Raw genomic sequence first — 14,191 nt, 5'->3', positions numbered from 1 at the left:
AAATACAAATAAAACATTTAAACGGACATAATAACACCAGAAGTTAAATGGCTAATTTCAGCAAATGTCTGTAAGGGAAAAAATTGCCCCTATCTTGGGAGGGGGAAGCCTCTGGATCCTAATGAGGCTTTCCCTGTCCTCTTCAGACTCCGGGATCCAGCACTGGCAGCCTCGAACAGCGTGCAGCAATATTTACCAACCCTTGCTCCTGCACAGCCGCAGTACAATCTTCCCCTCAGGCTCCGGTGGAAATAGCGGAGGCCGATCGGGTCCGCTCTACTGTGCTGATCGTTAAATATTGCTGCACACTGAAGACGCTACTGCACCGCCCGCTGACAAGCTTGTCTGTGGATTGTCTGGGGCTGACAGTGCTGGATCTCCAAGTCTGAAGAGGAGGGGTGGGAAGTCTCATAAAGATCTAGAAGCTTTCCCCGCCTGAGGTATGTATTCTATAGGGGAACTTTCTTTTTCTCAGGCCCCGTTTCCACTATCGCGAATCCGCATGCGTCTTGCGTATGCGGATTCGCATAGACAATATAAGTGAATTGGCCTGTTTCCACTTATGCGTCTGCGGGAGCGTTTTATTGTGCAGAGAAAATCTGCACGGAACACCCTGCAGAATTCGCCTGCGGGTGGAATGCAGGCGAATCGCACACAATGTATTTAATAGGGAAATCACATGCGTTTTCCCCATGCGTTTGTCGCGAATTCGCATAGGTACCAATGTAAATTCACACAGGCAGTGACATGGTTAAAATCGCATATACCCTCACCTATGCGAATTCGCATGCAAATTCGCGGCAAAAAACGCATGCGGAATCGCATCCGCATGCGATTTCATCAGCGGTGGAATCCAGGCGATTCCGCATCGCAATAGTGGAAACGAGCCCTCACAATTTTGTCTTTAATGGCAGCAAGGATAAACAGATATTCAAAACAATAATTTGGGAAGACAATTATCCTCCGTGTATACTAGGACAACTTATTTGACCTCCAAAGCACCCAGATCTTGAACATTATTCGTCTGTCTAGATATAGGATATTTAGCTTCATTCATTTCAAACAACCACAGAACCAAGGAGGCAACTTTTATATTTATTGCCTCAGGTGGTTTGGAAAATTGGCACTCAAAGCTTACACTTGCAGCAACGCTTGTCATAAAGCAATAGCAAATGGCAAATAAAATGGAGGATCTTGGTTCTGTAAAATGCTGCAGCATTTTATTTTCAGTTTTTATTGCTGTGTTTTATGTGTTACTGCAAGGGTTAATACTGTTTTACCTTTGATTTAGCCAAATCCCTTTCCTTTATGTATGGTCCATGTAGGATGAGCACAGCTACCTTGCTTGTCTGAATGTCTCTGGAAACCATGTAGGCCAGGCTTCAATCTGTAGCTCTCCTATCCTTATGCCACTATAGCCTATTATTTCAGTGGTGTAATAGAGAATTTGTAGCTCTCCGACTGCCTGGTTTGATGCCTACATATTCATGTTCCTTTTGTTTAAAAGGTTAAGAACCCCATTTGCAACCAATCTACATTTCAAATTGTATGCAATGAATTGTATGCAGGCATTCTGGTATAAGTGGACCAATTCTAAGTTGGGAATCTTGACAATTGGTAAGTTGGCTTAGGGCGCGATTCCACTTGAGCGGCACGCGTCTGCGAGACGAGAGCCGGCTCTTCTGGGTCTGCGGGAAAAGCAGACTAATCCCATCAGCCGTGCCATGCACGTCTTTGGGATCCGCAGCCTCCCGCGCCCTATGTCAGAGTTTCCCCGCACTATTCGCCTGCTGGGAAACTCTGCGGATTCGCGGCGGTTTCCGCTCAAGTGGAAACGTGCCCTTAATATGAGAATGCCACAGCATTTTTAGAGAACAGCCTTCATTTTATGTGTGTGACTTTTATTGCTGTGCGTTGCTGCAACTGTAAGCTTTAATACGTCTTTTCATTTTATCTGGCCACATTCCTCTGCACCTACCTTTCCCGTATATATATGGTCTGCGTAAGATGAGCACAGCTACCACGTTTGAGAGCTTAAGGGCTCTCTTCCACTATGAAAGTGCTGCGATGCGATCACATTTTAAACTTATTTCCACAAATTTTATTGCAACTGAGTTACCATACTCCATATAGTAGCTCGATCGCATCCAAAACTCAGCAGGATGACAATTGCGGTCGGGAATCAAATAACCAAAAACGCAGGTAGTGGAAAAGGGCCCTTCGGCTTTTTCTTCATTAAGAGACAGGCATGAGGGCAGACAAAATAATCAGACCACAGACTATCTGTGAGGGTTTCTACCAAAAGTTTAGCTATACGGTATTACAACATTAGAACTTTTCTGTGTCCCACAAACTAAATAGCATTATACTGTAGAAACAAAAGTTGCTAGATTGTAATAATAGACATTGCTAGGACCTGCTAATGATACACCATACACGGCAAAGCAGCCCAATTATCAATGATAACATAAAAGCCTGAATACCTGACATTGTCCAGCTGCAATTGCACATTTATGTGTCGGTCTGACAATGCATTCATCTCCTTTTCTTGCTTTTCTTTGTACAAGCTGTACTCCGTCTTGACATTGCGAAGTTCGCGGTCTGCAGACTGAAGAACTACGCGAAGATCATGAACCTCGCTCTTTAAAACTGGAAACCAAAATGCAGCCTTTAGAAAGCCGATAGCAACATCTGAGGTTATCATGAAGATAAATACACTGCTTATTATCTGAAAACTGTCCTGTAGCAACTATTGCTGGGATGAAAAATTCTGATTACACATTGATTTACTCACATTTCCAGCCAAGCCGCTGGATCAAGCCTGTGGGGACACATTTGAGATTATTTTTTAGCCACCGCTTTTCTGTTCTGGATATTTTACCGAAGTATTTAGCAGGGAGCGGTCAAAGCAGGTAATTTGGGCACCAGTGTCCGCCTGGTAAAATGGTGGCCACATAAACGATGCCCCATAATTATTGTGATTAGGTGGAGAGAATATCGGCCGAGGGAATTTTAAGCATTGAAGGTGGCACTTATATTGGCTGCAATTGCGGCGCAGGAGGTTTGTTAGGGTTAGGCAACATAACAGAGTGAGAATATGGCCAGGTTAGGTGATAGTAAACAATTGGTAATTTTTACTGATATTTTACTATCATAATTAGCCACTGCCCAATAGAAGTATATTGGTAATTTACCAATATTCTACTAGCAGCTATTACCAGCACCCAAATTACCGTGGAACCTTTTTTTCTATGTACGCAGCAGTAATTGCCTTATCTTTTTGCGCTTATCAGAAAATTTGTGGAGAGGCATAGTATGTGCCGCAAGAATTCTGTAACTAGAGTGCTAAATCTCCCTAAATATTTCATTAAGCGAAAAAGCTTAAACTGAGCGGATCGTTCAGGAACAGCCTTATCAGTCTGCCGACAGTGCGTACACACACACTACAGTCTGCTGAAAGTCCGCCCAGCGGGAGGGTCCGGAGGACCTGTCGTTGGCTTCTGTAGTGCATGTGTACGCACCTTAAGGCATGCATGTTTGGAAGGTAAGGCAACTTTAACATAATAGTTAGACCTTTTTATATCTTAAAGGTCAGCATTGCAAGTGGCATGATTGGGCTCCCCCTAAAGTTTGCAAAAATGCAGATAGCAGATTTTGGGCTCAACCCTCGAAGCAATATTGCACGTGTTAATGCAAAATACTCCAAAACTGGAATGTTTTATGAATATTTACTCAAATGTCTTTTTTACAAAGGCTATTAACACACTGTAAAAATGAATTTAAATATTGTCAAAATCTCACTAATTTAGTATGACACAAATCCACATTAATATTGTGTACAAAATGTTCCAGGCTGACTTTGGGGAGATTAGGTAATAACCAATGTCTTCAAATCAGGCTCATCTTCAATCATTACACATTTTTTCTTTTATCAAAAACAAGGTTTTGCCAAGCTAAATTAATGTGCTTTATACATCGATATAATAATAACAAAAGCTAATTGTATCACAGCTGGCATCCCATTCCCATGCACAGGAACAATAAGTGTAATAATACATCATTCTTTAAAATATCACTTGAGGTGAAAGTCTCTTTGAAAAGACATAAATGGAAAAGTTACCGTTCTGTTGGTAAAATACATCTAGTGTAGAAATATCTCAGATCTAACACTCTTTATCTGGACTGAGCCCCAGAGCCTGTGACAAATGTATGATTGCAGAAGTGATTGCTAGCTGACAAAATATCAGTGACAAATCACCTGATTTTACATTGGCAGTAATGGCTTTGCTTTGCTTGTGTCACAAGCAATGGACTGGCTTACCACACAACATCCGTTCGAAGCCGTTCCATTGTGCGCTGTGCTGTCGTCCCTTTTCCACAACAACAGAATGCATCAGTAGCCTGTAGGCTAGCGACGTGTCTGCACAGAACTTGGTCGTGAACTGTCGCTTAGGGGGGTCGAGTCCTGATCATTGCTGGCATTAGTGATTGTGCATGCGTATGCACATTTAGTTGTGAGCAGAATCTTGGTTAGCAACACAGATAAGCTGCTCTGTTAGTTATGACACTAGTATTTATATAGACCATTTGAGTTATTCTTTGCTGGCAACAAATAGTTTTTCATTTGTCACCCGTGTGTCCTAGACCTGAGGAATCTACCTTGTGTAAACCCTCCCTGATGTGTTGCCAAGAGATCCAGAGTGCTGTGGAGTTTCAGCCAAGTGCATTGTTCTCCACTTTACCACTACTTCTGGAAGCCACGTATTTGTACAACTCCTTGTCATGCCTCCCCCCAACTTCCATAGCAATAGCAACAGAATGCATTGTGAGGCTACAAGTCTGTACAGCACTTGGCCTAGAACAGTTCCAATACCAGTGAGCCACATTTTACCTGTGATTGCGTGCACCTCTAGGCTGGCCACACATGATACAATCTGGTAGTAATATCTTACCCACATCTACATAACACGAAATAGAACAGTTTGGAAAAAATTTATGTATATATTTTGTTTAGCCTGGCATTTCTATTACTATATATACATAATAATATTAAACAAGATTGGGCAACCATAAAGTATTGTTTATTGTCAGTACTATATACAGACAAAATGAAAGTGCACCACTCCTAATGAACTGCACTGCAAAGGCTATTAGTTTCCCATTTACAACATGCTGATCCATCTTCAGCATTTTTACAAATGTGCCTTGTATTGTGCTACGCTACATAAATTCCACTCCTACAGAAGCACCTTCCATATTAGCTTACCATCTTCTCTGCCCTTATAGTCTTGCTGCTGTTTTTCCAAAATGTTAATCTGCTCAATAAGCTCCTGGTGTCTGCTGATCCAGCTGGCCTTTTCTGACGAAAGAAGCTGTTGGAAAATTTGTCAGATTTTTAGATTAATGTTTAAAAGCTGAATCTGTATAACAAGCAGTAAAAAGTGCATTGAGAGGAGAGAAAATAATCATTGCAAGAAAATAGGAGCTTGCGGGGAAACGATACAGGAAAACCAATTTTAGTAAGGTAGGATGCCCAAACAGACACAGTGAGGTACAGAGAGGGGTCACAAGTATTGCAGGGCAAGAACTTCAAAAGACTGAGGTAAGAGGCACTGAGGAAAAAAAAATTAAATAAAATGAATCATGAAGTATGAATCATGAAGTGCAGAGAACTACGGAAAAAGGTACCATGATATTTATGGCAAAGCTACAGAAAAGAAGTAAGTAAAAGAAGGCATGAATGCAGAGAAGACATATTGATGCAATTACGATCACGAAAAATTGTAAAATTTAAAATCCATGTATATCCATATGTATAAAACGTACATTTATTCCAAAGTAAAATGCCCTACACATTTCTTTTTTCCTATGTTTCTGTCACTTACAGTAGGTATTAGTAGTACAGATCTAACAAGTTTTGGACTAGTCCATTTCCTCAAGGAAGAGTCTCAAGTAATCGTTACTTCTGAAAGCACTTACGAAACAGCAGTTGCTCATTCCAACTGCCAAAATAGTGTATAAAATGGGAAGGGAATGCCAAAAATCCCCCAGGAAAGATAAATTAGTCCAAAAACCTGTCAGATCTTTAAGCAACAGCTAATGCAATTTTTTTTTTTTTTTTTGACAAAAGTGGTCCTTTAAATGGCAGCATAAGGTACAGAAATGGGTGAAGAATAATGAGGCAGAGAGGAGTGATGTATAATGAGACATGAGTAATGGGGATGACAAAAGGAGCACAAAGGTTGGTGAAATCCACGCAACCTTTGCTGCAAGGGCAGTGCAGGAACCAGGCAACTCAAACCCAAACAATGCTGAAGAAAGGAGAGAGTTCCGCACCAATGTCTGTTGTGAAGTATAAATCCACCTTTATTGAATGAGGTTAAAAATACACAGCCAGGTAGCTGACACGTTTCAGACTCACATTGGTCCTTATTCATAGAACAAGTTCACAGGGCGATACACAGCACATACTGTATATGCAAAAAGCCACTCCCACCACTTGATTAGTAGTGACAAAAACCGTGCCATCTGCAGTGTGGCCATCTCGTACCTTAGGAGTAATGTTCAAAAGCAACTCCCTGCTTCTCTCAAGGGCCAGTTTTCTCCCCATAGAGATCACCCAATTAGGGCATCACGATTCACAAAGACAAGATCCTACAGTGTCAAACTCACACACAACGCATCATCACGAGAGCAATTGCGACGTGCTGTAATAAATTAAGTCCAGGCCTGAGTCTGGCAGGGAGATGGTTAACTGGCTCAGATGCATTATTTGCATAAGAGGCTGCATCACTCAGTGTGCAGTGGGCTGCATGTGGAGCAAGAAGGCTCCTGAAAGGCTGTGGAGCCGACAGGGCTGCCTGGCCTGCTGCAATAGAGAAGCTGCTGTGGTGAAGTGCTGGAGGGGAGTTGGACTCCAGTACTTGTAATCCAGGAGAAGCCTGGAAAAGGTGAGTGGCCCAGGACTGCTATTAGGCCCGTGGCAGGGTGTCACTCATGAGCCAGTGTGGCTGTGGATTGTAACAGGGGTGGTATGGAGTAACCCTCAAAGATAACCCGAGGTCAGGGTTGGCACAGAAGCAGAGTGCTGTGCTTGCAGTGTGATTGCTAAATACCCAGTGTAGTGGAATGTTTCTGTTCTGGACATTGTTTTGACATAAAATAAAGCTGGCCTCTCTCCCCTCCTTTTCCTTGGGGTGTGTCCCAAGGTGGGTTTGGCTTTTTGCATTTATGTGCTGCATTGCGCATTGTGAACTTGTGCTATGATTAAGGACCAATGTGAGTCCAAAACATGTCAGCTACCTGGCTGTGTATTTGTATCCTGATTCAATAAAGGTGGATTTATACTTTGCAACGGACATTGGAACTCTGTTCTTTTTTTTTCAGAGGACAAAGATACAATGAAATGAGGTAAAAGCACAGAAAAGAGTCAAGCTAAAAGAAGGCATAAGGGGCAGAGAAAATTGAAGTATAAAAAGCTATGACAATACCCAGAGAGGAATGAAGTGTAATGAAACAGAGAGGAGTGAAGTATAATGAGGAACAGAGAACTGACAATTATACACAACTAACCTCTTCCATCTGAGCAGCATGATGTTCCATCTTGTTAACTTGTTGTTGAAGCTTTATATTTTTGCTCTCTTCCTCATCAAGCTCACCTTCCAAAGTTATTACTTGCTCCTGTAAAAAAAAAAAAACATTGACCAATGAGTTCATAAAATTCCAGCCACTCCATTGCCAATATTGAAGCCATATGAGGCTCAAATACTGGCGATGGAGAGCAGGGCTCAGAGAGACTTTGGCAAAAGGGGACCCAAATAACAAAGTGGCAAGAGTCTAAATACGGGGGAAGGAAGTGGCCAATAGACAGGAGATCCAGCAGCAGAACCACAGGCAGCAGCATTACACTTTCTCTCAAGTACGCTCTGCTGATAGTACTCTGCATTAGGGAGTAGGGGAAACCACAGGTGGCCTGGTAGGAAATAGGACCTCCACTGCACACACTGCACTCAGAACACTATAGTCGGGAACCAGAGACTGAAGGACCAATTGGACCTAGAAACCACACTGGTGATGAACTGGCAATATATAAGTGGTGAAAGAACCAATTAGAGTACCAGGATGCCGGCAGGAATGAAGTTGGGAGATGACCATTTTCACATAGGTAAAAAGGAGGGGTGTCTTGATTTAAGATTACAGTAGATCATTTTATAGTAGGAAAAAAAATCCCTTTTATTGTCCCAAGGTTAAGCAGCATTGAAATGTTATATAACCAGGAGGTGATAATGACACCAGCATTTTTATACTACCTGGACTAGTCGGAGTTCCTCAGCAATGGCTTCATAGGCTTGTTCACTCATTTCAGGAGGAATAGGTTCATTGATAATATTGTCAAACTGCTGCCCAGATTTAGGAGTATCCAGTAAGTCTTGCTGCAGAATGTCTGGAGTGAGACGAGGCACAAGCCTAGACCTTAAGTTGTAAGCTTTAGTCGGAGTGGTCAGAATCTGGTATGAAACAAAGCCAAAAACCAGATAACTACATTTAATAAAATGTAATAAAAAGAAAGACTGCAGGATAAAGAGAACAGAGAAATTCAGTTTCTCTACCATGTTGCTTCTATTTATCTTATGCGATACCTACTATATATAGACTACATTTCAGCCAAATCTCTGTGGTAAAAGAAAACATCCTGTTTTGTTTTGACCCTCGTGGCAATACATTTAGTGTTCACCTCTATACTGAAGCCATATTCAGTTTCCCTTATCCTTGTAAGGTGCAGCAAGTTACAGGGAACCAATAGTGCTAAAAGGAATTCAATCAGCCCCCCCCCCCCCCCCCCCCTAATTCTATTTGAAAGCACTGCAAAGTAGACTGTTGCCTACAGAAGGGCTGGTTCACACAGGTTCTGCTCTGCATCTTGTCTAAATGCTTTTCTGCATGCTTGCAGAAAATAATTTAGTGGCTTCCGGCGGTGTACAGCGTTTTTCTCCCACACAGGAGGACACAGAGGAAAGATCCTGGAAGCTACATGTTGCTTCCAGGATCGCCTAATCCCCAGGCAGACACCACAAAATACAGGGATAAAAACGCGGCATTTTTTGCAAAAAAATTGGTAAACAACAGTACATGCACTGCCCATTCATTTGACGAGCGCCGCAGTCCGAAGTTTCAAGCCTGGGAAACGCCTGCGTGAACCGGCCCTAAAACAGGAAGCGTCTCATCACTTTCAGTATGTGTCCAAAAAAACCAAGACTATAAATCACCACAGATCAATTATTTATGCAACTCCAGGCCAAGCATGCATCTAGGACCGCCCCCCCCCACACACACACACCTTTTAATTTTACAGGTATTTAGTCCAACTTGCAAACAGCTGTCCGAGGGAATTTGCCCTTTCCTGCAAAGCATAGATGTATAGGGCTTGTAGGTACCCAGATAACTGAGAAGCACCTGCATTTTGTGTATTAGGATGATGTGGTAATATTACAATTACAAACTTATCACATTTATTACTACAGAACATCATCACTTGGCTCTACAGCCCGACGTTCACTGCATGCATCTCAACTACTACTGCTACTACTACTGTCAATCAATCAAAATAAGGCATTTCAATTTACTTTGTAATGCCACTAAGCACAGAAATCACTGGGAGTGTTACTTAAACATGTCACATAATACATATTTGTCCAGCCAACAACCAGATCCAAAACTCCTACATAATACATTTACAAAAGGTGTCACCTTGCAGTAGAGTAAATCTGAGGTCCACAGTATACAAATATATACAGTACCAAGTAAATATACACAAGGCCTTGAAAATGGGCCAATCTAGCAATACATTCCAATGGGTCATGTGTAAAATGATGTGAAACATCTCATATTTGACCATATACACTAGAATCCCTTTATAGTAAACTCCAAGGTACCAGAAAAAAGTAGCTTACTATATCAGAATTGGTCATACATTGTATATTTATACAGACATTTGCTGGGACCTGGGGACTGAGTTTACTATATCCAGAGGTTTACTATAACGAGATTCTACTGTAATATACAAATATATTAAAATAACCTTTTAAAAGTGGACATTTACAAAATTCTGAATCCACACTCTTAAAGCCACCTAGAAGTGGTAAAAAAAATAAATAAAAAAATTAGATACTTGCCTAGGGCTTCCCATCTCCTCCTCCACCCCACCATTGCTGTGCATGAAGCCTCTAAACATATCAAACAAGAGCTTGTCAGATATGTTCTCGTGGCCGCACTCCCCACCATGTATGAAGCTGCTCTTCCACAAGTAGATTCATTATACTGCGCAGACATACCTATGCAGGCACAGTATAGCCGCGCTTATGCACGAAGAGGAGCGCGACTGCAAACCATTCAGTGGGGGTGGTCTCAAGAAAGACATGAGAAGCCTCTTGGGTAAGTTACTACCTTTTTATTTTTTATCAGACTGTCTTTAAATTGTGATCACAATGAAGTAATCTATGTATGGGACAGTGGTCTACTGTGTTTGTTTTCATTTCTTGTCTCCCGAGTTCCAATACTTTGCATGGACAATGTCAGGTTGTTTTATCAGCAGATTGAGCTAATATGACAGAAAAAATGAGCGAAGTTATAAAATCACACGTGGAACTACAAGCAGGAAAATACACCATATCGTGTACTGTTGTTGTTGTTGATGATGATATCACACTGTAAAGTCCATAACACAAAAAACATAACTGTATGGACCACCAATAGCAGAGAAATATAATTCTATATTGGATTCAGGTGCGGTTTTGCTCAGTAAACGGTCTCCTTACCTTTATGGTTTCCGCATGCATCCTGTTCAGCTGAGACACTTCATTCCTCTTGTGAGCTTTAATGGCTTCCAAAATATCTTCTAGATGTTTATTGGATTTGAGTAGTGACTGAAGCTCTGACTCTTGCTCCACCTGCTTCTTCCTTTATAAAAACACATCTACAGATGAATTCTCAATGGCAAAAAAATAAACTTTACATTACACTGATCATCAATGTAAACATCTACAGCTTTTAAAGGAGATCAGTCACGAAAAGTTAAAAACATAACAAGAAACTATCAACATAAATGGTAATAAACAGTGCTCATAAAATGTAAAAACACTCACAGGCTTCATCTTCAATAACTTTTATTAAGGGTAGTAATAATCTGATGTTGGTGAAATCTTTGCCCTCTTTGTTTCCAGATCCCGTGCACCAACCGAGCACTTATTAGGACTTGGAAAGGCAGCCCCTCATATACTGGTGGTGCTCAGACATGACAAGTAATTTTTTTTTTCTGCTGGGTAACAACATGAAACTATGACATGCCTGGTGTTACTAACATTGCCATTCCACCGTGGTGCTTGTAGCCGGTAGCCAGAAAGCAGAACTGCCAGACAAGAGCAAAGATCAGCTGTCTGTGGAAAAGGGGTCTAAATGGTGATTCTCTTGTCTAGAAAAATAGGAGGCAGTGAAAGATTTTTGCTTTCACTAACTGCATGCCTAGTTCTGGGCCTTGCATCAAATTTGGCAAATACAACTCTCATATTCCTTTAGGCCTCTTTTCCATGGGCGCTAAACTGCTTGTTTATGGAGCACTTCAGCCTCCCAGCCACAAACCTTATTCGGCTGCAATTACATGCAGCCAAATGGCAGCGTCTGACAATACCTCATGTGTCACAGTTGACATGCGATGGGATTACCCTGGCAGTCTCATGTCTCGTCTTTAACCTATTGGGGACCGCGGCAGGTTGAATCAGCGTCCGGCAGGGGATTGTACAGTTCAGACCGGACGTTGATTCAACGTCCGCGCTAAAGAACCGCTCCCGACGCGATCATGCGCACCCGGAGGGGGAGATTAAGCTATCATATGACAGCTGGCATCTCCCCTCAGTGATCAGCAGCCATCGCGTATGGCTGCTGATCACGTGATCACTACGATCGCCGTCGGATCGTAGTGATCACTTTGACAGCGGCGGCGGCAGGGGGGAAAAGAAGAGGATCCACTCACCTCCCTGCCGTTCCAGCGACGATCGGCACCCCCCTCTGCTCTGGCCGGTATCTCTGCTCAGTCTGACGTCAGGGCCGGGTCCCGGCTTGATGACGTCATCAAGCCGCGACCCGACCTGAGCGTCATTTGGAGCGGAGATTAGTGATGGGAATTCCGGCTCTTCTCGGAGAATCGGCTCTTCTGAATCGGCTCCAATTAAAGAGCCGGCTCTTACGGCTCTGAATCGGCTCTTCGTTAAATATCACTAGACACCACTCAGAATCGGAGTAAAAGCCCCGCCCCCATCTCCATGACAACTCCAGACTGCTTCTCTGACTGGGCAATCCCTCCTGCTACTGCTCTGCCCCATACACTCGTACAAGCTGCAAGAGGAGGACTACATCTCCCAGCGCCCTTTATTACACAGCAAATCAGAGCTATGTGGGGCAGCTGAGGCATCGGCTCTTTCAAAACTGAGAACCGGCTCTTGTCGTTCGCAGCAAAGAGCCGGCTCTTAGAGCCGGCTCGTTCGCGAACGACCCATCACTAGCGGAGATGCCGGCCGGAGAAGAAGGGGGCTACTGAGGTTCATCGCTGGAGCCTGGAAGGTAAGTGATGGCTGCTGCGCACAGGGGGGACACTTGGCCACACAGGGGGGAGACAGTACAGCCAGCCACAGACGGGATCCGGCCGACAGACCCCCCCAAACGCGGGCACCCCCTCCACCGCAAAATTGCCCTGGTCCCTAAGGGGGGGTTAGGCGGCCGGTCCCGAAGTGGTTAAAGAACAAGCGACACCCATGCTAACCTAGAAATAAAATACACATGTATAAGTAGATAAATACTACTTCTACTTACATAACAGATGTATTGTGCTATCCACGTAACGATTCCTGTGAATTTTATAAAGGAAAAGCAGAGAATCCTACTCTAAGCAGTGGCCATCTTGCCAAGCTAATGCTAACATCATATCCTCCCTGACTCTTGTTTCCCCCCCCTCCCTTCTCTTGCTCATTGTGTATTTATTAGCTGCCCTCCTCCCAAAGTCTTTTTTTAATTTACACATCCAATCACTGAGTCACCTCAGCCTTGCTTGTAAACACAAGTGATCAGCTAGGCAGGGAAATAAATGGAAGAGGAGGAATATATTATAGATAAAAAAGAACTCCCAGCATTAAATAGAACTCCCAGCATTCAACTGTTTGGCACTAGGGCCAGTGCTCCTAAAGTATGTGATAACTCCAAACCATAACGGCAGAAAAAGTTTTGAATGCAGGATTAGCATCTTTATCACTTAATACACTCAGACCAGTTGCTGTTGAAATTTGTTTTTTTTATGGTGACAATACGGCTTTAAAAGGAATCTGAAGTGAAAATAAACTTATGATATAATGATTTGTATGTGCAGTACAGCTAAGAAATAAAACATTAGCAGCAGAGATAGGAGTCTAATATTGTTTCCGGTACCGGAAGAGTTAAGAAACTCCATTTGTTATCAATGCAAAAGAGCTTCACTGAGCTCTCCGACTTTCAAAATCGCAGAGAGCTCTGTCTTCTGAAGCTTATCTCAACTGTCTGTCACTGTATTTTGTTTTTTCTGCAGAGGACAGTTCAAAAGTACACTACCCTGCTCTGTGAAATCATTAAGAATGCGTGAGTGTAGTGTGTAAACTGCAAAAATTAGAGAACAAAGCAATGTTCTAAAAAAAAAAAAAAAAAAAAAAAAAAAAAAAACAAACAAACAAACAACAACAACAACAACAACAACAACAACAACAACAACAACAACTATATAGCGGAAAATAAAAATACGAGACTATTTTCTTTGCAACTAATGTTCTATTAATTATCCGTACTACACAACCAATTTATTATAATCATAATTTTTTTTTCGCTTCAGTGTTACTTTAATGTTTGATATTTCATTAAATTTCTATTAAAAATACTTCAATGTGTATTTATATTATAATTGTATGATGTAAAAAAACATAAGTTCATGAATAAAAAAATGAAATTAAAACTCGATTATTACAAACTTTGTTAGCTCTTTGAACTCTTCATATTCTTGCTTTGCTGTGGTCAGCTCACTTTGTAGTTGAAGTATCTTCTCCTTCAGTCTCTCCGTGGAAACCATATGGTTTTCAGAAGGTATTGGTGTGGAATGCATTGGTAAAACTACATAGAAATA

At 42.1% G+C, this 14,191-nt stretch overlaps 1 protein-coding gene across 1 annotated transcript in view; it reads right to left on the bottom strand.

Moving 5' to 3' along the window:
* The window catches only part of KIF15 (kinesin family member 15), a 118,167-nt gene that overhangs the window by 54,289 nt on the left and 49,687 nt on the right, over nucleotides 1-14,191 (bottom strand). Inside the window, exons 15-20 of the mRNA XM_068236320.1 lie at nucleotides 14,040-14,178; nucleotides 10,815-10,956; nucleotides 8,310-8,507; nucleotides 7,573-7,680; nucleotides 5,267-5,372; nucleotides 2,484-2,649 (exon numbers count right to left, since the gene is read on the bottom strand). Coding sequence (XP_068092421.1) covers nucleotides 2,484-2,649; nucleotides 5,267-5,372; nucleotides 7,573-7,680; nucleotides 8,310-8,507; nucleotides 10,815-10,956; nucleotides 14,040-14,178 — 859 coding nt within the window. The remainder of the gene's footprint in view (nucleotides 1-2,483; nucleotides 2,650-5,266; nucleotides 5,373-7,572; nucleotides 7,681-8,309; nucleotides 8,508-10,814; nucleotides 10,957-14,039; nucleotides 14,179-14,191) is intronic.

Source organism: Hyperolius riggenbachi, chromosome 5 (assembly GCF_040937935.1).
Source record: "Hyperolius riggenbachi isolate aHypRig1 chromosome 5, aHypRig1.pri, whole genome shotgun sequence".
Lineage (NCBI taxonomy): Eukaryota > Metazoa > Chordata > Amphibia > Anura > Hyperoliidae > Hyperolius > Hyperolius riggenbachi.
Note: the sequence above shows the minus strand (reverse complement) of the source record. Positions and strands in the feature narration are given on the sequence as shown.